A 23,305-nucleotide genomic window follows, 5' to 3' on the forward strand; every position below is an offset into this window, starting at 1 on the left:
TTATTAGAATATCAGCTATATTTCCCGTGTTGTACAATATATTCTTGTAGCTTATTTTATACATAATAGTTTGTACCTCTTAGACCCCTATCCCTATATTGCCCCTACTCGCTTCCCTCACCCCACTGGTAACCACTAGTTTGTTCTCTATATCTGTGTCTGTTTCTTTTTTGTTACATTTACGAGTTTGTTATATTTTTTAGATTCCACATGTAAGTGTCATACAGTATTTGTCTTTCTCTGACTTATTTCATTTAGCTTAATGTCCTCCAAGTCCATCCATGTTGTTGCAAATGGCAACATTTCATTGTTTTTTATGGTTGAGTTCTACTGCCTTTTTAAAGGTACATCTCTGTGTGTTGATGTGTTTAAATATAAAATGGTACAATCACTAGGAGTTTTGCAAATTAAGGAGTCTTACAAGAAGTAAAGAACATTTAGTCCAGTTTGTCTTTAGAATGAATCCTTTTGTGCCATGTATATAATCCCTTTGGAAAATCGGCTTCAAACATTCTGTGCTTCAGCTTTTATATAGCTTTATCTTTTAAAATGTCTAAATATACCTTAGATTGCTATTTTTCCTACTTAAATCTGTGTTTTAAACCCTTAGCTTAAAACTTTGCTTCAGGATTTTTGTGATTTCAGTAATCTACCTGGATTGGGAGAATGTGGAAACTAGTCTTTTGTAACTTAAAGCTAACAAAAAGTTTCTCTTTCTAAGATATTTTCAGTATTAGTTTATTCTGATGATGACTGTCCCTTTTCTGTTATCTTTCCATTTGTTTGTATATCTGTTTTTAATTTCTTGCTGGTGTCTTAGTCTAATTCTGCACGTCCATCACAGTAACTTCTAGCCACATGTGCTATTTAATTTTAAATTAATTAAAATTTTAAAAATCTAGTTCCTTGATGACACTGGCCACATTTGATGTATTCAGTAGCCACGTGTGTCTCGTGGCTATCATGTTGAGCAGCACGGCTGTAGAGTATTTCCATAGTCACAGAAAGGTATACTGAGTAGTGCCCGTCTTATCCAGTCATTTTATTGATAAGGAAACTGAGGTCTATGAGTTAGGTAATTTAAGTGTTGTTACTCATCAGACTAGTTATTGGCAGAGCTGGATCTGGAACTCATGTTGTCTAGTTTCCAGTTCTGTGTTCTTTCCACACTGCCACCCCCCAAGTATTTTTGATTTTATTTTAAAAGAATACTGAATAATTCAGGGCTATAGAAAAGTATGAAATGTGTTACGATTTAGGGCCTGGAATTAATAGTTCTTTAATTTTAGTGCTCTCATTGAACATATAAAATGGGTTTCATTTTGCTTCATCTAGAGATTGTTCAGGACATGTATGCTTTATAATGCAAGGAAAACCTGTTTTATTCAGGGATACGTTTTTGCTTCAGTTTCCTCATTGATAAAAACATTTATTGGGGCTTCCTTGGTGGCACAGTGGTTGAGAGTCTGCCTGCCGATGCAGGGGACGTGGGTTCGTGCCCCAGTCCGGGAGGATCCCACATGCTGCGGAGCAGCTGGGCCCGTGAGCCACGGCCGCTGAGCCTGCACGTCCGGAGCCTGTGCTCCGCAACGGGAGAGGCCACAACAGTGAGAGCCCCGCGTACCGAAAAAAAAAAAAAAAAACATTTATTGAGCATTGAGCTGGAGATTGTGAGATGGAACTATGCATCATCACCTCATAGTTTTTTTTGTTTTGTTTTGTTTTGTTTTTACGGTACGCGGGCTTCTCACTGTTGTGGCCTCTCCCGTTGCGGAGCACAGGCTCCAGACGCGCAGGCTCAGAGGCCGTGGCTCACGGGCCCAGCCACTGCGCGGCATGTGGGATCTTCCCGGGCCAGGGCATGAACCCGTGTCCCCTGCATCGGCAGGCGGGCTCTCAACCACTGTGCCACCAGGGAAGCCCACCTCATAGTTTTTGATCTTATGTGAGGACATGCATACATGTATCTCTGTTTACAAGGTGAGATGTCTTAAGGGCTGCAGTTGAGATACAGTGTTTTAATTTTAAGAATGTTAGGAATGGTGAGGGCTGTTATTGTTGAATGTCTGGAAAAGGTTTTGGGGGATATTGGCACTTGAGCTGGCCATTTTGAGGGCCAGATGGGGTTCAGAGAAAGGCATTGCAGATAGTGGAAAGGATGAGAAAATTCAGGTTTGTGTTCTGAGAGAAGTCTGGATGGGATGACTCTTAAGGGAGGTTAGGCTACAAAGGTAAGCAGTCAGGGGATAACTTGTAGAAAGTTGTTCTATGCTGTGTCGAAGAATATGGACATTAAGTGGAAAGAGAAACCGTTAAAGAGTTTTTAAGCAGAGGAGAATCATGATGATATTTGAATTTTAGAGTTTGAAGTAGATAATTTGCATGACAGCCTTTAGAAGGGGAATAGAGGTGCAGGTAAATGAGCCTTGAGGTCATTGCAATAATCCAGGCATTAAGTAGTAACGGTGGGAATGGTAATAGGGAGATAGGTAAACAATGCTTGTAACATATGTCATAACTGCTTAGAAAATTGGGATGGGAGAGAAGCAGTGACATTATCAGGCTCTAGGCCAAGACAGCCAGAAGAGTGGAGTTGTCCATAGAATGAGGGTGGAGGAGGGAGGCGTGCCAGAGATAGGCGTGTCACGGGGCTGTTCGACAAGCAGTTAGAAGTGAGTGGAATTAAAGACACTGATGGTCCATGGGGGTAAATGAGATGAGAGAGACACTAGAGGTAGGTTGATGTGGTTAATTGCCATCATTCCTGTTGGGGAAGATTTTTGTGTACCAGGATACGTCGTGGTTGCTGATCTGCTAATGGATTGGCTTCTTGATTCAAGAACCTGCTTCTAGTCCAATCAGCTGTGGTTGAGGGTGGAAAGATAACAGTCATGTCTGTTTCTTTAGTTTGGATTTCAGGGATGAGCTCCTTTCTCCCTTTGGTCCTGTTCTTCCACTTACGATACCTGGTTTTAGTTGTTGTTGTTCTTTGTTTTTTTAACCTAATATTTCCCTTCTCCATCTCACGTCTTACCTACCTCTTCCACAGAGCTTCACTGGAGCAACTTCACCTCATATTGATTTTTCCCTTCTTTGAGGTTCTAGATCACGTAAAGAGCTTAGCTTATGTTCTCCTGTATTTCTGGGTATTTCTTGCAGGTGTATTTTTTCTGGGGTTAAATTCCTTCTGATATTCTGTGTTCCTGTGACAATTTGCATATTGCTGGTTATATAGATATCATTCAATAAATAACCGCTCTCAGTAGCATATTAGAATCAGTTATCAATATATTTTAGCACAAATACCACTGTAAGTTTCCATATATCAAAATGATTAACTTGTACCATTTTTGTTCCACACATCTAAGCAACATAGGCTATATTTAAGGGTACTCTGATGTTCACGAGGATAAGATTTGATCTAAAATTGATATTTAGAAGAGAGTATATGGATTATAACTTTCCATCTTTAATTAAGATGGATTTAGGCATAAATTAGTTTTCAGCAAGAAAAGAGATTCAGTATAAAATAAGTACAGTGAATAGATATTTTGATCCAAGTCAAATACATAAATAAGGAAAATATAAATTTTGTCTTAGGTTGTTGTAACAAAGTACCATAGACTGGTAGCTTATAATCAACAGAAGCTTATTTCTCACATTTCTGGAGACTGGAAGTCTGAAATCAGGTTGCCAGCATGCTTGGGTCCTTGGTGAGGGCCTTCTTCCCAGGTTGCAATAGGCTGGCTTCTTGCTGTGACCCCACAGGGTGAAAAGAGAGTGAGAGAGCCTCTGGGGTCACTTTTATAAAGTCCCTGGGCTTCCCTGGTGGCGCAGTGGTTGAGAGTCCGCCTGCCGATGCAGGGGACACGGGTTCGTGCCCTGGTACGGGAAGATCCCACATGCCGCGGAGCGGCTGGGGCCGTGAGCCATGGCCGCTGAGCCTGCGCGTCTGGAGCCTGTGCTCCGCAATGGGAGAGGCCACAACAGTGAGAGGCCCGCGTACAAAGTCCCTAATCCCATTCATGACCTAATTACCGCCCAAAGGCTCACCTCCTAATACCATTACGTTTCGGATTAAGATTTCGACATAAGAATTTTAGTGGGACACAGACGTTCAGTCCATAACAAAATTATATAAACCCAGGATATATATTGTTTCTCCTGAGTGGTTAATATGGACTATATAGTTAGCTGTCCTTAAATTAAGGCGTTCTTAATGTATATGAAATATATATCAGAAACTGTATATGTAAGCAGTTTGAAGACTTTAAAGCACTAAATCTAACATACTATTTGTGTGTTGGCTATAATTTCAAGCTATGGAATCTTGTATGTGAACTGAATTTGTCTTGTGTATGCACTGTGCCTGGTTCACTGTAGGCAGTAAGTTTAAGTGAGAATGAGTATAGGAATGAGGGAACACTTAGTGGAATACATGTGTGTCGCCCTTGTTAGTTTGAGGCTTAATTTCTTGCATCTTTCAGGTTGATGTTGCATTTGCTAATTAAGTTCGAATTAAGTATCTATGAATTACAAGTACCTTATTCTTATTCCTTATAAATGACGTCCATAACATTAGGTTGTCTGAACACTGAGGGCAAAAAAGTTTACTGAAAGTTCTCGTCTTTGGATGATTCTGTTAAAGCCATTAAGATCTACTTTTTATGAATATTGGGTATAATTCATTGCTGGTAAATGTTTCAGTTAACTTGGAGTGGATGATCATTTCCATAACTCTTGACTGTAGATATTCCTGGTAGAGCAAAAAATTAATATGCTTGCTGTTACAGCTGTTGTTCAGCACTGTTTTGGAAGTTCTCATAAATAGGATAGAATAAAAAAGGAAAGGAGGAAACCTATTTAGATAGGGGAAGGACAGCTCTCATTCGCATATTAGGATGTTAGGTTGGCCATAAATACCATGAGAGTGGCAGTCTTACGCTCTTTTGTTCCCCTTTGCAACCGAGGCGATTAAATAGTGCCTGGCATAGAGTTGAACAGTAAATATTTATTGAAGGAATGAATAATGAAGATTTTACGCTTTGTAGGATTTTCTAGCTAGGCTCGTAACTAAAAAGCTGCCAGAGTTAACAAGAGTTCAGTAAGACTACAGTAGAACTGACAGACTGTGTCTTCCTTTTGCCTTGGGATGAACTCTCCAGCCCATGGTCCCTGTGTAACACAATACGATTCCTGTAAATATCAGTTTGGGGGGTTAGATCTTTATTCACTTAGGTTGTGAAAACCCTTTTGCTTGTTTTTAATCTGTTGTATTCCTTTTTCTCTTTGCAGTTCTAATTGTGGAGTGGTAAACATATACAATCAAGATTCTTGTCTCCAAGAAGCAAACCCAAAGCCAATAAAAGCTATAATGAACTTGGTTACAGGTGTTACTTCTCTGACCTTCAATCCTACTACAGAAATCTTGGCAATTGCTTCAGAAAAAATGAAAGAAGCAGTCAGATTGGTAATATTTCTTTACCCTTTGCTTTTAGCATTGATAATTTTAAAATTTAAAGTTGAAAACATGGAAAGATAATAGGAAAGTGTTGGATTATTTTAAAAAGAGTAGCCTCTTTTGATGTAGAAATTCCTTATATTGTAGCTTTTGGGTATTATAGAAATGACTAACAGTAGCCACCAAATTTGTATTATGTCAGTTCTTTTGGGAAAGCTGTGCTGTCCATTCCTAGCGTTTCTTAAGTGGTAGTCTTCATTTTCAGAGGTTTCTTTCGGCATATACATGAAGGAATATGTTTAAAGCAAACATTCATTCCTCTATAGTTTTTTTTTAATTAATTAATCCATTTATTTTTGGCTGCATTGGGTCTTCGTTGCTGTGCACGGTCTTTCTCTAGTTGTGGTACGCAGGCTTCTCATTGAGGTGGCGTCTCGTTGTGGAGCACGGACTCTAGGTGCGTGGGCTTCAGTAGTTATGGTACACAGGCTCAGTAGTTGTGGCTCGTGAGCTCTAGAGCTCAGCCTCAGACGTTGTGGTGCACGGGCTTAATTGCCCTACGGCATGTGGGACCTTCCTGGGCCAGGGATCGAACCTGTGTCCCCTGCATTGGCAGGCGGATTCTTAACCACTGTGCCACCGGGGAAATCCCTAGTTTTCTTTCTTCATCTACTTTTTAAGGCCTGGTGTCATAATGGAGTAGAGGCAATTCTTAATTTTTGAAAATAAATTGAGCTTGAAATTAAATTGTATACAAAGATTGCAATTTAAATAGCTGGATAGTTACTTGTGAAGATAGCTCTGTGCCAGGGATCCCCAGGACTTCCCCCAGGTTTGGTGAATAGAATAGTAAATAAAAGGACTCACAGGACTCAGAATATGGTCAAACTCATGGCTAAGAATAATTACGGGGAAAGGATACAAAGCAAAATCAGCAAAAGGAAAAGGTGCATGGGGTGAAGCCTGGAAGAAACAGGCACAGGCTTCCAAGAGTCCTCTCCTAGTGCAAGTCACATAGGACACGTTTAATACAAGTCCTCTCCCAGTGCAAGACACATAGGATGCATTTAATACAAGTCCTCTCCCAGTGCAGGTCACATGGGACACGTTTAATACAAGTCCTCTCCCAGTGCAAGTCACATAGGACGCATTTAATACAAGTCCTCTCCCAGTGCAAGTCACATGGGACACATTTAATTCCTCCAACAGCAAGTTGTGACAACATGTGTTAAGTGTTTTCTGCCAGAGAAGCTCATTAGAGACTCAGTGCCCAAGGTTTTTATTGGGGGTTGATCATGTAGGTACCCTCTGCCTAGGAGGTACCCAAAGTAAAGGCTCCCAGAAGTAAAGGCAAGTGTTCAGCATAAACGACATGAGACAAATCATTTAGGCATAGTGAGCTGTCCTTATCATTTAGGGAAAGTTTCCCATGTGTGTAGGGACCGGTATGCCAGTCAAGTTCCCAGACGCCATCTAGGAGCCACTTGCAAGCGGGCCTTTCTAAGGATAGCAGCCTCAGGCCAGTGTTGACTCTTCTCTGCCCAACCTCAGAGTTCAGCTTAAATGTCACTCCATCTGTGTGAAGTTTCCTACCCTTCAGGCAGAAGCAATTTCTTCATTCATTCAGCAGTGATTTGCTGGGGGCCAGGTATACAGATGGCATAGAACTTTGAATGGCAGCATTACAGTGTGCTGTTGTTATGTGTATACCATAAGCACTTCACAGAGATTCTTATTTTTATCTTGCTTACTCAGCAAATAAACCGTACACACTTCATCAGCTTTGTTTAATAGTGTATAGTTTACAAAGATTTATAAAGAATTGTACAGAAATATTTTGAGCCAAATAACAGTCCTCAGAGGATTGGCTCACCCCAAGTCAACAGCTAGTAAAGGGCAGTGAACTGTGATGCTAGGTTCCATATTCTTTCTAACATTTTAATGGTTTTCTGACTAAACTCCTCAGAGCCCTAGAATGTGTATAGGACTTCAGATGGTAAGTAGGGCAAGTAGGAGGCTAAGCTCCTCCCTGTATTATATAGAGCAGCTTCAGTATTACTTGTGGTATGTATTGGCATTCTGCATAAGATTTTCTTTGAGGGAAGAAAGAGTTCTGCTGGAAAAAGTGTTTGGAAAATATAGCATTGTGTTTTATTGCCTCTTGAATGAATCATTTGATAAATGAGAGGATCCTAATTCAAGTCAGCTTTAAAATCTCCGCTCCTGTAATGGTAGTGGTGGACTAGTACATATTAACCTTTTATCATTTTAATGGTAGTAAGTTGTTTTAGAAAACCATGGGATCCATCTCTGTTGACATAATGTATTCTGCAAGGTACCTAGTAGTTAGTTCTGCCTAGTTTGCTTCAGTGATCATGGCAGCATTTGTGGTTTTTTTATTGTGGCAAAATCACTCAAGGAATTCATTAGTAACAGCCAACTCCCATTTTTTTTTTTAACTCCCATTTTTTAAATGGTAGTCAACCATAATATCTAATGGAAAGAAGCCAGGCATAGCTTTAGAATGCCTCAGTGAAACATTGGTAGTGTCATTAAATGCAATCTCTTATAATGATCCAAAGAGTTCTGTTACTCCAGCACAAAGCAGTGAATATAAATCTAAGCCATTGCACCAGTCAGAGACTCAGAAGTTAAATTGTTATTACATCTACAATCTTGGATGTTGTAGAAGTTGTGGAACTCCTTATCCATTAAATTAAGGATGAGAGGCCTTTTATTTGTTGAATTTTGGTATCTGGACCCTTAAATGTAATACAGAAATTGCGTTGGAGATAAAGGGAACTTTCTGAATTAAAGAAGTTGGGTTGTTTTTTTTTTTTGGTGGTATACGTGCCTCTCACTGTTGTGGCTCTCCTGTTGCGGAGCACAGGCTCCGGATGCGCAGGCTCAGCGGCTATGGCTCACGGGCCCAGCCGCCCCGCGGGATGTGGGATCTTCCCGGACCAGGGTACGAACCCGTGTCCCTCGCATCGGCAGGCGGACTCTGAACCACTGCGCCACCAGGGAAGCCCAGCAGTTGGGTTTTTATGGGACTTTTTCTTATTAGTTCAATTACAGCTTTTAATACGGGGGTCATAAAGAGAGGTTAGAGCACAGCTGAGTTCTAACCAGGTGGGGGTCATTGGTCTGAGGGAAGGTGTACTAAAAACACTGGGGAATAGTTACAGTTGAGTCTTTTAGGAGGGCATAAACATGTTTTTTGCCCCTGATATCCAAGTCAGTAGGGGAGATAAAATTTTAAATTAAATTGTCCAGGGCTTCCCTGGTGGCGCCGTGGTTGAGAGTCCGCCTGCCGATGCAGGGGACGCAGGTTCGTGCCCCGGTCCGGGAAGATCCCACATGCCGCGGGGCGGCTGGTCCCATCAGCCATAGCCGCTGAGCCTGCGCGTCCGGAGCCTGTGCTCCGCAACAGGAGAGGCCACACAACAGTGAGAGGCCCGCGTACTGCAAAAAAAAAAAAAAAAAATAAAATTGCCCATAAGTTGGTATTTATCCTCCATCAGGAAGAACACATCAGCTTGTCGTGTGAAACCATGGCCGCTGTGTACAGTTGTGTAGGTTATTTGTTGCACAAGGCACCACATCTAAAGAGACTCCATTTACGTCATAAACTTTGTGTTTGTATTTACTGTAGTATTTCTGATCATTTTGGTAACAGAATTGTTCTGTTTATTTAGCTAGAAAAATACACAGCTACCTTCTGGTAAAAATGAACTTTAAAAAATTGCTTTGTGTCTTGTGCCCCAACTTTTGTGAACTTCTTAGCTTTAATGGGTCAAGACCACTTCTAGTGCCTTTGCATTGATGCTAGGCTGTGCAGGCAGAGCCTGCTTCCCAGAGAAGTGGAAAATAATTGAAAATGGCTTGGAGATTCACTGTAAACTTTACTTTCTTGACAAAAAATGGTCAATAGGCATTTATTGGGGGAGTAGGGCCTAGTGACTGACTGAAACCAGTGTAATAGACAGGTGTATCTAACAGTGGGTTTTACCTGGTACTTGTCTATGAAAATCACCTTGATTGGGTGGTTTAAAGTCTCATCTAAAAGTGAAGGATGATAGACTACCATGATTAATAGCTGAATGATAATTCTGTATGTGAGTATTAAGGTGCTGTATTTCTTGGAAGAGCTAGAGAATGTGTGAAAACGAGAGTTTGTTAAAATCCTAGTCTGCTTAAGGTAACGGCTTCCATGCTTGGGTTTTATTTATCCACAAATTGGACGAGGACTTGTCTTGCCTAGCTTGGATTTGGGCCTGTTTTCCCCCAAGTAGACTTTGCTGGAGAAAGAGACCTGGCCTTGGGGTGAGCTTTTGGCTCTTTCTCAATCAGAACACAGTTTCACTTGATGAACTAGGTTTTCATGGTTTAGCCCTCCTCAAGGAGAGATTGCAAAAGGCAAAGAATATACCACAAAATTGAGAAATAAAAGTGAAAAAAGGGGAAGTTAGATGATATTGGAAGATTTGATATGACTTTGTCTTGGATTCAAACTCTTCATAATGTTTGAAGAATCTGTTCCTTGTGATTACATTTTAGTATCCTTTACTGTGGTTATTAAGTTAGAGCATTAATGGGCTCTACTGTTGACTTTTCACTTTATTCATTCACTTACTCGTTTGACCCTCCCAGGCACCATGCTAGATGCTGCATTTTAATGCAGCATCAAGAAAGCACTTTCTTCTCTTCCTTCCCTTCCTTCTTAGTTAATAGCACATTGAGAATCAAATTTTAATTTTGGAACACTTTGCCTTATTAAGAGAACTGTACTTGATGTGTGCTACAATCAAAATGAACTTTCTGTTCTAGCAAAGTGACAGGATGAAGACTAAAATTTAAGAAAGATGCGCTCCCAGTTGTTGTAGTTTAAAGCTTTTTATTATTTCCTGCAGGTCCACCTTCCTTCCTGTACGGTATTTTCAAACTTCCCAGTTGTTAAAAAGAAGAATATTTCTCTTGTTTATACTATGGATTTTTCTCCCAGAAGTGGTTATTTTGCTTTGGGGAATGAAAAGGGCAAGGCCCTGATGTATAGGTAGGTATTATTTATGTTTAGAAGTCAGAAAGAAGTCTCAGCTTCTTTTGAAAATGTGAAGATAAAGTTGTTACATTCTCAAGTCTATAATTATATATAATTTATTAGATCTGTAGTTTATTAATTATAATTAAGAATTATTAACTGATAAATTATAGAGTGTTTATAGTCGACTCCCATCGTCATATCTAAAAAAAATGTGCATTTTTCTACCATAAGATTTTTCTAGCAGAAAATTTACTTGGGGAATTTTTGGGGGACAGGGGGAAGCTATATTTTGAAAATGTCAAATTGAGGAAAAGTTGCCACTTTAATAATACTGCCACTTTCTTGGTGCCTTATGTTTAGATTAGCCTTTGTTGACTTGAATGCTCTATTTACTCCACTAGATGTAAGTGATTTTTTTAAAGAGGTATTTCTTTTCCTGCAGCTGTAAGCTGTAAATAAGGATGTTAACTACAAAGATACCAAAAGCCTGTGCTCTGTCCAGGTTCTTTTCTGTGCTCAACCTACTTGGCTATAAAGCAAGAACAAATAAAATCTAATTACATTGTTGCTGGGAGATACAGGTGACAAGGTAGCTCTGGGGGAGAACCTGTGACTTAAAAATAATAGCCACCTTTCCTTGCTCCCATGTGTTGGCAGTGAATGTTGCATAGAACCCTGTGTTTATGTTTGTATGCTTCAGGGAAGGCCTGCTTTCAAAGAAACTGAAATCTGGGGTGAAGAAGAGGAGGAATACAAATTGGTTTTGAAAAGAGAACATAGCAAACAATAATATGGCTTATAGTTTTGCTTACTTTGAAAGGAAAATGGTTGGGTGGTACCGGGAAAATTGATAATTCCGTCATTCTCATTTCACTTCATTTTTGGAGTGGTTCTTTCAGTTTGGATTTTATAAAAGGATGCAGATTCTTACTGAACTTAGGAATTCTCTTCCAAAGCTTTGGTTTATTATAACTGATTTGTTTCTTTTCTTAAGCCCCAAAGCTCATTAGAGTTTTCACCAGAGCACTGGTCTCTAGTGAGACTGTTTCTAGCATGTGGGCTGGACTGACAGCATTTCTGTTGGATGTGGCTGATCGGGTATTTCATAGACCGTGATGTAGCGCTTTGGAGCAAGCTGATGGCTTTTATCTAAAATCTGAGGTATTAGCGTTAGGGTACTTCAGAATGGCAGCTTGAGGAGTCGCCTGGCTGCCTAGGGAGAGCGATTGTGATTCCATTCCCACACCTGAAGTCTCCCTAAGTGTCATTCTGTGATCTGATTGACAGTATCCTGGGTAATCACAAAATTGTTTTGATGATTTTGTCTTTTACTTTTTCAGGTTGCATCATTACTCAGACTTTTAAAGAGATTATTTGAAGTAAGAAAATCTTTCACTTTTTTTTCATCCTACAAAGTTTTAAAGTTACACCCATTGCTGTCAATTGGCAGAGGGACCGTATTAACTGATTTTTGTTTCTTTGCCTCTGGGTTGCTCTGTCTTCAGTTAAGGGAGTGGGATGGATATAGATCAGGAAGAGCCTAGTTGGACTTGAATCTTCCTTGGGAATTTTTTATCCCAAATCACAACAGTCTGGCTCTGTTCTTCTGAGGGCAGATCTTTAATATTTTGTCCATAATGGTCATCAAAATTATAATTACTGAATATTTAATCCACAAAGGAGAAGAGACTTAACTGAGAGAGATAAGTATCTCCAGATATAATTATAGCTTCCGTAAGCTCAAACCCTTTTATTTTGTATGTTTCTTGAGAGATTATAAGTGGCTTGCCTTGTAGCTAGTTAATGGTTGGTCATTAGTTTTGCTGCCATGTATAGTAGATATATTTGGCATATGCATATATGTACACAATTACGCCATATATGTATTTCTTTTTCTTCCAGTTTCATTGAGATATAATTGGCATACAGCACTGTATAAGTTTCAGGTGTACAGCATAATGATTTGACGCACATACGTCATGAAATGATTACCGCAATAAGTTTAGTGAACATCCGTCATCTCGTATAGATAAAAATTAAAGAAATAGAGAAAAACTTCTTTCTGTGTGGTGAGAAGTCCTAGGGTTTGCTCTCTTAACCACTTTCCTGTATAACACACTGCAGTGTTCGTTATATTTATCGTGTCGTACATCCCATCCTTAGTACTTACTTATCTTATAACTGGACGTTTGTACCTTTTGACTTCCAGGTACAAGGTTTGTGCCTTCCTCCAATTGCTGCTTGGTATTTAAAACAGTAGGACATGCTTCTCTTCCTATGGCTTGATTTTTCACCTGAGATATGGTGGTCGTTCTGAGGTGGAGCTGCGACCAGCTGTTCATCACAGTTGACTAATTTGGTCTTCTCTGAGATTCATAAATGTTGAGGAGAGACTCTGGGAGTGCATGTAGACTTAATTAGGGGAAAGAATTTTTGAAGGTGGTGGAATTTTGAGCAAAACGTTAGCCAGGAGGGGAAAGCAGTCCAGCTGCCTTGCCTCCCAAAACAGCACTGCCAGTGCATGTTGTTTGTTGGTGACCAGTGACTGTAAATCAAGTATATAATTTCTTCTGTTCTTTCCTCAGATCCAGTTGAGCCACAAGAGAAACCCATCCTGATAAATCTTCTCAGAAACTTTCCAGAATGAGTGATAATATAAGGATAATGATATATTGAGCCAGCTGTGCTTATTTAAGTTACCAGAAATGTTTTAATAAACCCATAGTAACTTTTGTTTGAAACTAAGTGTATGTGGTTCTTCCCTGTCCAGCTACACACACGCTAATTTGGGTGCATTTCTTTTAAGACCCAACATGAGAGATTGGAAACACCTGTCTGTAGCCAAAAATAATACAGGTAGTTAGTCTCCTGTTTCACAGTTAACCCTGATTAGTATTTCCCCCTTTCCCAGCATAGATTTCTCTGTGTTTCTGGGTATCAGCTAACAGAGGTTCTGATGAGCTGGAGGTCAGTCCACATTTATGAGAACCGTGGGATCTAATGGTATAAATTTTGAACCTTCAGGTTTTCCTAGAAAGGTAGTTGTGGAAGCGAAAAGAGTTTTCTGGGCTTAGTACTTCAAATGATTGTCACTGTTACTTTGTGGGGAAGGGGGCATATGAAAACCTGGTATGCTTGTCCTACTAATTACTAGCCACTCCCCTTCCTGGAAACGTACATGACGCCAACTTAAAAGTTTAGTTGAGGTTCCAAGTTTGTCAGTTGATTGCGTAATTCTTTAATCATAATATAACCTTGCTTAAGTCCCTGTGTTTCTTAGGAAAAACTGACGTTATATTATGTATTTCACCCCACCTCCTTTCTAAAATGTGGGAAAGAAATGGCAGGTTAGAAAAGGAAGTTACTCCAATGACAAAAAATGGTTCTGGCTCTGCCCAGAGAAGTAATACATCCCACTTAACTGTACAAACAAACAGGCCAGTGCTGGGTATCTTCAGTGTCTTCAGGGTCCTGCCAGGTCTACGGGTGATGACCTCGAGCAGCCCACTGGATTGTGTTAACGTATCCCAGCATCTTTCTAAAAGAACATTTTCTATTAAGATGAGTTATTGCTGTACAATTGTGGAGACCCTTCCTATGTGGCCTCTTTTTTCAGCATCTTCTGTCGTAAATAATACTAAGGCTAAAAATTTCAGAGTCCTACATCCAGTAGGCTTATTCATATTTCTCTTTTGAGTTGCTAGAGGGCAGCAATAGATTATGTGAGTAATTGAAGCTTTTGTAGCTTTTTGTCATCACCTTATCTTAAGCTTCAGCTCAATCATTGTTTCAGAAATGGACGCTAAGCGTTATATGTGCTTATTTTGCATGTGGTTTTCAGAGTGAAAGACTTATAGGAATTTATCGTTCTAGAAAATAATAATGGAAGCAGAGTTTTAATTTATTTTATTTGGCTGCATTGGGTCTTCGTTGCTGTGCGCAGGCTTTCTCTAGTTGTGGCAAGTGGGGGCTACTCTTCCTTGCGGTGGCTTGTCTTGTTGCAGAGCACGGGCTTCAGTAGTTGTGGCATGTGGGCTCAGTAGTTGTGGTTTGCGGGCTCTAGAGCGCAGACTCAGTAGTTGTGGCGCACAGGCTTAGTTGCCCTGCAGCATGTGGGATCTTCCCGGACCAGGGCTTGAACCCGTGTCTCCTGCTTTGGCAGGCGGATTCTCAACCACTGCGTCACCAGGGAAGCCCCCAGAGTTTAAATTTTAATTCTACTTTGTTAACATCTCTAGGTCATATTTATACTCTACTAGGGGCAGAATAAAGAATTCCCAGTTCTAATTTCTTTTACTCCCTTGATGGGGATTAGAGGATTTGAGTCAAGCTCAAATCCTTCTTGTAACCAGTGCCAAGCGAACTCTTCAAGGAGATAAGAGCCACAGTCATGAACTTATTTACCCACTTCTCTATTGGCAGTTGCTAAGGTAGCATGAATGTGGCTTATATGTGTTTTAGGGGGGACTGTCAAGCTGTGAGGTGATATTTTGTCATCTAGAGCCACATGGGGTTTATTTGGAGTAATGAATTGACCTTCAGTGTATTCAACTCATCTCTCACCCAATCCCTGCTAATATTCAATGAACTCAAGAATTATTAGCCTCTTGAAAAATTTCTTCATTTGTGAGAAGTCTCTTGCTGTACTGGCTGTTAAGTGTGGTGTGTTCCTGGTGAGGGTATGTAACCCTTTCTGAGCCTGTGCAGAATGAAGTGGCCAGCTGCAGGGTTTGTGACCAGCATTTTTGCACTTCACCTTGGGGATGGGATGTAAGCAAGCAGATGCCCATGAAATGAGGTGCTTGCTCATACCTGTAATCAGCTCTCAGGCCACTCGGGAGTCCACCTAAATGCATCTCCAGATTCCTCACACAAGAAGCAAAAAGCATTGGCTATTCTGTTATTCTAATCTGGAGGAAATGGAGACTGGGGGAAGAGGTGTGGGGAGAAGGAAGAATGGAGTACAAACAGCATTTTGCAGCCCCTGGCACCATACTTGTGCTCACATCAGCATATATGTGTATCTCATGACATTTTCATTGTTCCTCTGTAAGGAAAGTAGTATTTTCTATAAACATGGAAGTAAATTGAGGTTCAGAGAGGCTGAACATTCTAGTCCTAAAACCATCACCCTTACGGAGACCAGTGGTCCTCAAAGGGTAGTGTGTCCATACTCTTAATAGTATGAAATACAGCCCATTAGGTTGTGGGTAGGAAATGCTAGAACTTCTATGCCATGCAAAAAGTTATCTTTGTTACATAACATATTACTATAGATCATTTAGGTAATTTGTAAACAAATAGGTTTGATTGAATTGAAGGTATGTACTCAAGGGTTTTCTATGAAAGGGCCACTGATTTAGATGCCCCACACACTGCCATACCAAACTTGACATATCCAAAACTGAACACACTTCCACACCCTTCCTTTCACTGTTTCCCAGACCTGTTTTTGTATTCCCTATAATGTTAACAGCTGCTGCATTAAGTGTGTCACTTAAGCTAGGCACCTAAGACTGACTTTAAACCTGAGGTTTTTCCGCTTACATCCCCCCACCACAAAGACTAGTTTCTCTCAAAATGTCTTATTTTTTTTATCCTACTGCCACTTCACCGACTCTCATCAGCTCTCACCTGTTAATACCCTAACTTCACGCTTTCAGTTGGATCTCCATATTGCAGCCAGAGATTTTTAAAAAACGTTTATTATGGAAAACTTCAGATGTATACAAAAGAAGAGAGGTTGGTATAATACATCCTCTTCTACGCATCACCCAGCTTCAACAATGATCAGCTCCTGGGAACTTTTATCTATATCCCCACCCACAAACTGGTTATTTTGAAGCAAAGCCAAGATGTATCATTTCATCTCTAAATATTTAAGTATGTATAGAGATGTGTTTTAAAAATATAAATCTCAACATGCTACTCTTAAAATCCTTCAACAGCTCATCTCTCCCAAACTGTTTAGTTTCCCTATCTATGGGAAGGGCATAAAAGTTGACTTGCTTTGTAGGACTAGTTATTAGATTCAGAACAGCACCTGGTCCAGAACATGTTCTCAGTGAATGTTAGCTGCCATCATTAGAATCACCATGACCACAGTCAGGTTCAAGCTGACATTCAAGCTCCTGTGCTCGTAGAAGGACCCTTAATTTCAGCCTCTTTCCATCTCTCTAGCTCTCACCACTCCAGAAATCTTGAGCTACTTGAGATTTCCCTGAATAAACTTAGCTGTTTTTCTCCCACATGCCTTTGTTCTTGCTGATGCTTCCTCCTTGCCTTTACTTTTTCTGCCTTTCAAACTCTGCACATCTAACAAGACTGAGATGGACTTCTATTATAGTACCTATACCCTTTGTTGCATTTTTTTTTTAATACAGTCTTTCAACAGAAGATTGGAAGTGGCCTTCCAAAACACACAGTAAAGAGGGAAAATAGAAGTGAATCAGAGCCTGGGAAAGTGAATAAGACAAGGGAAATTAGAATCCAAATATGTAGGCCATGTGTGGTTACTAAAGTTGAACTGTATTTTTTGTTTTCAGTTTTTGACCTAAGCAATACTCATATATTTTTTGAGTATTGAGTATTTCTTGAAAAATATATTTCAAGAAAAAGTGAAAGTCCTCTTTCCCTTCCTATCCAACGGAACCTCTATTAACAGTTTGATGTATATTTTGCTAGTAGTTTTTTTGGGGGGGGGTATTGAGTCAATTATATGTTCAGATGCAAGAAAACCTGACCAATAGTGGCTTAAATCATAAGGACATTTAATGTTGATGAAGTCTAGAGGTGGCAGGCTGGCTTCAGAATCCATTCGGTGGCTCAGCAATGCCCTATCTTTGGTCAGTGTGTCTGGGGTTCTCTTTGCCTGTTTCTCATGGCTGCAAAATGGCTGCTGTACCTGAAGTCTCACATCCTCACACAACCCAAGAGCATTCCAAGCTGGAAGGTAGGGAACAGGGAGAAAACAGTCTCTTCCCTGGCAGGGCTTTTCTTTTTCTTTTTTCCAGTTTTATTGAGAAGTAATTGACATACGTCACTCTATATGTTTAAAGCATACAGCCATGATGGTTTAACTTATATATATTGTGAAATGATCACCACGATAGGTTCAGCTAACATTCATCTCATGTAGTACAATAAAAAGAAAAGAAAGAAGAAAAGAATAAAGGAAAAAAAATTTGTGATGAGAACTCTTGGGATTTACTCTTTTTTATAAAACACAACATGATTATATTTTAATATACAACCAAAATACAAATCACCATAGTAAGTTGATGGCAATAAAGTATGGTATTTCATTTGCATTGCATGACAAATGGTTACCATCCTCAGTCATAAATGAGTTCTTAGAAACCAGTAACAAAGACATTGAGGTACCAAGGGAAATGAAAAAACAAAATGAAAAAACACAAGTGACTAGTAAGGATTAAGCATATATGAAGATGACTGAGCTGAACAATAAGAAGAAAAGCAATTTCTCTGTAATATCATATTACCAAAGATTAAAAAATCTAACATTTGTACAGCCTTAGGAAACAGACCCACATAAACACGGGACAAGATTGATGAGGTCCCATCTATATATAGTAGGGGGGAATCTAGTTTGGACTCAAACTATAAATTTTGGATATCCTTAGTCCTAGCAGTTCCAATTCATTGGAATTATTTCAACAGATTAGTTGGATAGATTTACAATTTATATAAAAACCGTGTTTGCTGCATAGAAAATTTGTAGCTAGTATATAGATCCCCCCAAATGACTTGCATATTAATTTGTTTATCAACACACCCAAAGGGATTTGCACAAAATTCCATTAATAGTAGATAACATAGATGGAGGTGGCAGAGGGATTTGCTCTCAACATCTTTCCTATATGCCACACACAGCAGTGTTCGCTATAGTCATCGTGTTGTACATTATGGACAGTACACCCTAGTACTTAGGTATCTTACAACTGGAAGTTTGTATCTTTTGCCCACCTTCCTCCAATTCCCTCTCTCCCCCCACCCCCACTTCTGGTAACCACAGTCTGATCTCTTTTGCTGTGAGTTTGGTTATTATTATTTTTAGATTCCCTATATAAGTGAGATCATATAATATTTGTCTTCGTCTGACTTATTTGACTTAGCATAATGCCTTCAAGGTCCATTTTATTGCAAGTGGTAGGATTTCCTCATTTTTTTATGTGGAATAACATTCGCTTGTATGTGTATATATGTGTGTGTGTGTGTGTGTGTGTATGTGTGTGTATAGCACAACTTCTTTATCCATTCACCCATTAGTGGACACGTAGGTTGTTTCCATGTCTTGGCTATTGTAAATAATGCTGCCATAAACACACAGATATCTTTTTGAGTCAGTGTTTTTGTTACCTTTGGATATGTTCCCAGAAGTGATATTGCTGGATCATACATGATAGTTCTATTTTTCACTTTCTGAGGCTCCTCCATACTGTTCTCCATAGAAGCAACACCAATTTACATTCCCAGCAACAGTGTACAAGGGTGGCCTTTTCTCCACATCCTCGCCAAGGGCTTTTCTTTTTGATCAAAGGAGAAAGTCTTTGATAGAAGTCTCCCTGCAGACTTTCCCTAATGTTTCCTTGGCAGAATAGGGTCACAAGCCCACCTCTAGACCAATCACTGTCTAAGAGGACCGATTTTTCCATAAAACCAGTCATGCTTCATCCCAGGGGCTGGCAGTGGGACCTTTTGCCCCAGATAGCACATTGCGATCTGCCTGTTGCTTGAAAACTTCTGGGCATTCTGTTTGCAAGGAGGGAGGGGGAGGAGGGAATGACTGTTGGGAGAAAACCAACAGTGCTTGCCGCAGATACACGCATGCATGTTTTAAAATTTTTTGTTTTATTTTTTAAACAGCAATGGGCCCAAGCTGCAGTATTCTCCAACTCACTATTTGCACTTATTTTTCACTTACCCAGCCGATATGGCAGTGCGTATGGATTTACCTCCTTTGTAACTACTGCGTAGTATCTCTGACTGAGGGTAAGTTTTCTGTCTTTTACTATTGTAAACTAAACAATACTGCAATTAACTGTCTTATACAGGCTCTTTGTACACATATGTATTTCTCCAGGGGAGATACCTGGAAATAGAATTGCTAGATAAAGACATTAAAATTTTTGATTTAAAAGTTTGATAAAAATTGCTCTCCAGAAAGGCTTTTATGCCAATGACATTTCCACTGATGGGGATGAACATTCCCCTTCCCTTCTTTCTCTTTGACAGCTAAACAGGGATAAAATTTCACCACTGGATATTATTGTTCATAACCTAATGAGGGAAAATGATACCTATTATTATCTTACTTTGCCTATGCTATCATTCTGATTCCATTAAGAAAAACAAAACCGGGGCTTCCCTGGTGGCGCAGTGGTTGAGAGTCCGCCTGCCAATGCAGGGGACACCGGTTCCTGCCCCGGTCCGGGAAGATCCCACATGCCGCGGAGCGGCTGGGCCCGTGAGCCATGGCCGCTGAGCCTGCGCGTCCGGAGCCTGTGCTCCGCAACGGGAGAGGCCACAACAGTGAGAGGCCCGCATACCGCAAAAAAAAAAAAAAAAAAAAGAAAAACAAAACAACAAAGTTCTATGGTCCACATTGTCCATAAGAGAAGTTAATACCAGTCCCTCAGAGAAAGCAGTCTTCCTCCTCCCCTCAACTTGTCCTTGACATGCATTTGTTAATATATTTCTGTCCTGCTAATATTTTATTACTCTCTGTATCTCCAGCATCTAGTTCAGTGCTTGCTTCATATATTAGATATGTAATTTTATGAGTTCAAGAAAATCTGACTTGATTACAGAGAGAACAAGGGGTAAATATGGACTGATAATGACTAAAAGCACATTTTCTGCATCTCAAATCAAGATGCGAGGGTTTACTAAGGATTTTTTGTTTGTTTTTGTTTGTTTGCGGTATGTGGGCCTCTCACTGCTGCGGCCTCTCCTGCTGCGGAGCACAGGCTCCGGACGCGCAGGCTCAGCGGCCATGGCTCACGGGCCCAGCCGCTCCACAGTATGTGGGATCCTCCCGGACCGGGGCACGAACCCGCGCCCCCTGCATCGGCAGGCAGACTTCCAGCCACCGCGCCACCAGGGAAGCCCAACTAAGGATTTTTGTGCCACTTTCTGGTGTGGGAAGCCATCTTGGAGGTATAATATGAATATAGAAATGAAACTTCTGAGGTATTTTGATGGTTTATACAGACAGCAGGTCAGTATACTTGAAATTGGGACTATGTTGGAGGTTAAGTTGTAAAAAAGAGCTTAAGAGAGAATGCTGAGGCATAAGGAGAGATGAACTGCCGAGAGCCAGAGGCAAAACTCAAGTCAGTAGTTTTAAAAATAGGTAATGAGTTGAAAATAGACTCTGAAACTTTGAGTCAGCCAGCAGCGGGCAAATGCATTATCTCACAGACAGCCGAGCGGTGACAGAATTCCCTCTTTGTAGGTCCTGCCTCCCTTCAGAAAGCATGTATGGACTTGTGAAAGGAAATCAAATTCTCAGAAGATGAAAGACTCTGTTCTACCTCAGAGTCTTGCTCCCTCTTCCTGTTGCCTTCACCTGAATTTTCAGATCATCCATTCATCTATCCACGCACTGAATATCAGGTGAGCTCCTGTGTACGTCAGGTACTATGTCATTCAAGCTGGATTCCCAGCAGTCATGGACAGATACAGGCCTTCCTCTCACGAAGGGAAAATCACACATTAGACAGGTAATTGCAAGTTCAACAAGTGTAACTGGAAGGGAAGGGCAGAGTGCTTTGGATCATGGAGCAGGGAAGCTCGACCTGGTCCGAAGGGTCCTGGAAGGCTCCCTGAGGAAGCCAGGTTTAAATTGAGTTTGGAGGAGTGAGTAGGAGTTAGCTCAGTCCCTCCATGTCACCGCACCCCATTTCTCTCTAAGGCCTTGGCCTCTACTATGCTGTATGGAATTTCTTATCCTATTGGGAAGACTCCCTGTGCATTCTCTGACTGCTTCTCTTTATTTCGAACCCTGGGTTCTCCCTGAAGATCCTGGGTCTCCAGTGGACCTCTGTCTCCTCTTTGATGGATCTGTCCATCCACCTCGTTCCCCCTCTCAGTTTGGGGAGAGAGAATGCTACAGCTTCTCTTTTTTCTTAGACAATGCTCTAATAAAGGGATGGAGAAATCATTTTGTCTTATTTCCAAGTTTTGGATAACTTTTCTTATCATAACATAAAGCAGTTTAGCAGTGGGTCAAGCACAGAGTAAATTCTTGATATATGTCTTATTAATGCTATTACTATTTTAAAAAGACTCTGACAGTACATTGCCCATAATAAGGACTTCATAAGTAATGAGTCCCTTCCTTCATCCAAGGGCCCCATGGCCCAGGCAGAGCAGAGAAGATAGGGCTGTAGGAATCAAGTTTGGTAGGGACCTTAGAGGTCATCTGGTCTTGACAGTAGAGTGATTTATCCAAGGGCACACAACCTGTCAATGTTGGAGCTAGACTTAGGATCCAAGTTTTGATACTCCAACCCAAGTGTCCTGACTTGTACTTTAATGCTGTTTCTACTACAGTACCCCATGCTCTTCATTCTCCGTGGGGATGCTCAGTGGGGCTCCCTGTCTCTTTTCACCGGAAGACCTTGAGTCTGTGCTCTCAGAAGCCTCCTCTTGTCTCCTCTGCAAAAAGAGGACTGTCCTGTGCAACCTTGGAAACTCCCAGGACCTCTCTCCAGTGCAGGGAGCACCTCTGGCTGTCTCACAGGGAAGGGGGTGGGGTAGGAGAGGATACAACACCCCCTCCTGCTATTTCCAAGTCTCTCTTGTCTTGAGGGTTTGAAGGACATATTCCTGAATCTCCCTGCATTCCTCAGTCTTCACTTGGAGGTGTCCTTGAAGCATCCCTTCTGCTTTGCTTGGGGAGATGTTGCATTATAGATGGCATTTGGTACCTACTGTGTGTCTTCCTGTTGTACAGTTTTAAGGACACAGGGTCCTTTTAGTTATGCTGTATGTACTCCAGGGGGCAGTACAGCATCACAGTTAAGAGCATAGAACCCAGAGTCAATCTACTTGCTTTAGAATGTCAGCCCTAACTGGGGCAAATTATTTACACTCTCCAAGTCTCAGTTTCTTCACCTGTAAAAGAGGGGCAATAATAGAGGCCACTCCAGAGGCTTGATGGAGAATTAAGAAGTACTGCAGCATATAAAACGTGTGGCCTGTTGCCTGGCATATGGCAAGCATTCAGTAAATGCCAGCAGTTATTATTGTCTCATCAGCCCAGGGAGGTAGGCAGGGCAGTTTGTATTGACCCTTTTATGCCCCTGGGAAGGCTGAGTTTCAGAAATGTTAAATGACTTGGTCTGAGGTCACAAATCCAGTAAATGACAGTCAGGACCCCAGGTGTCCTGACTCTGAGTTCCGTGCTTCTTCTGTTCTCAGAGTGGCCTCTGGAATGAGTGGTATTTCCCTTGGGGACCTGCCTTTCATGTCTGTGAATTCTCTCTCCTTCCTGCTGCTCCTCCTCTTACCAAAATTCTGCCTGGTGCTTTCTCCAGAAACCCCAGGGCCAAACTTCTGCCTGTCGCTCAGAGGCTCTGGGATGCAGGTCTCTCTCAGGAGGGACCAGGAAGGGCACTCAGCGGCTGTGAGGCTGGTGGGGTTCATCCATGCAGTGTGAGCACTGAGCCTTCAGCTGGGTGTTCACCTAGATGTCTACTGAGTAGAATTACTTCGAGTCCCTCCAACTTGAAATAAGACCTATCATATGTTTATGCGTTTGAAAACTGCAGAAT

At 40.9% G+C, this 23,305-nt stretch overlaps 1 protein-coding gene across 2 annotated transcripts in view; it reads left to right on the forward strand.

Moving 5' to 3' along the window:
- Positions 1-23,305, forward strand: part of UTP18 (UTP18 small subunit processome component) — a 53,654-nt gene that overhangs the window by 24,655 nt on the left and 5,694 nt on the right. For both annotated transcript variants that reach the window (XM_024751759.1, XM_024751752.1), the window contains exons 11-16: positions 5,296-5,470; positions 10,375-10,517; positions 11,846-11,884; positions 13,091-13,361; positions 19,392-19,517; positions 20,983-21,143. In XM_024751759.1, coding sequence (XP_024607527.1) covers positions 5,296-5,470; positions 10,375-10,517; positions 11,846-11,870 — 343 coding nt within the window. In that variant the 3' untranslated portion in view covers positions 11,871-11,884; positions 13,091-13,361; positions 19,392-19,517; positions 20,983-21,143. The remainder of the gene's footprint in view (positions 1-5,295; positions 5,471-10,374; positions 10,518-11,845; positions 11,885-13,090; positions 13,362-19,391; positions 19,518-20,982; positions 21,144-23,305) is intronic.

The sequence above is a fragment of the Neophocaena asiaeorientalis genome, unplaced genomic scaffold (genome assembly GCF_003031525.2).
Source record: "Neophocaena asiaeorientalis asiaeorientalis breed wild unplaced genomic scaffold, Neophocaena_asiaeorientalis_V1.1 scaffold257, whole genome shotgun sequence".
Classification (NCBI taxonomy): domain Eukaryota; kingdom Metazoa; phylum Chordata; class Mammalia; order Artiodactyla; family Phocoenidae; genus Neophocaena; species Neophocaena asiaeorientalis.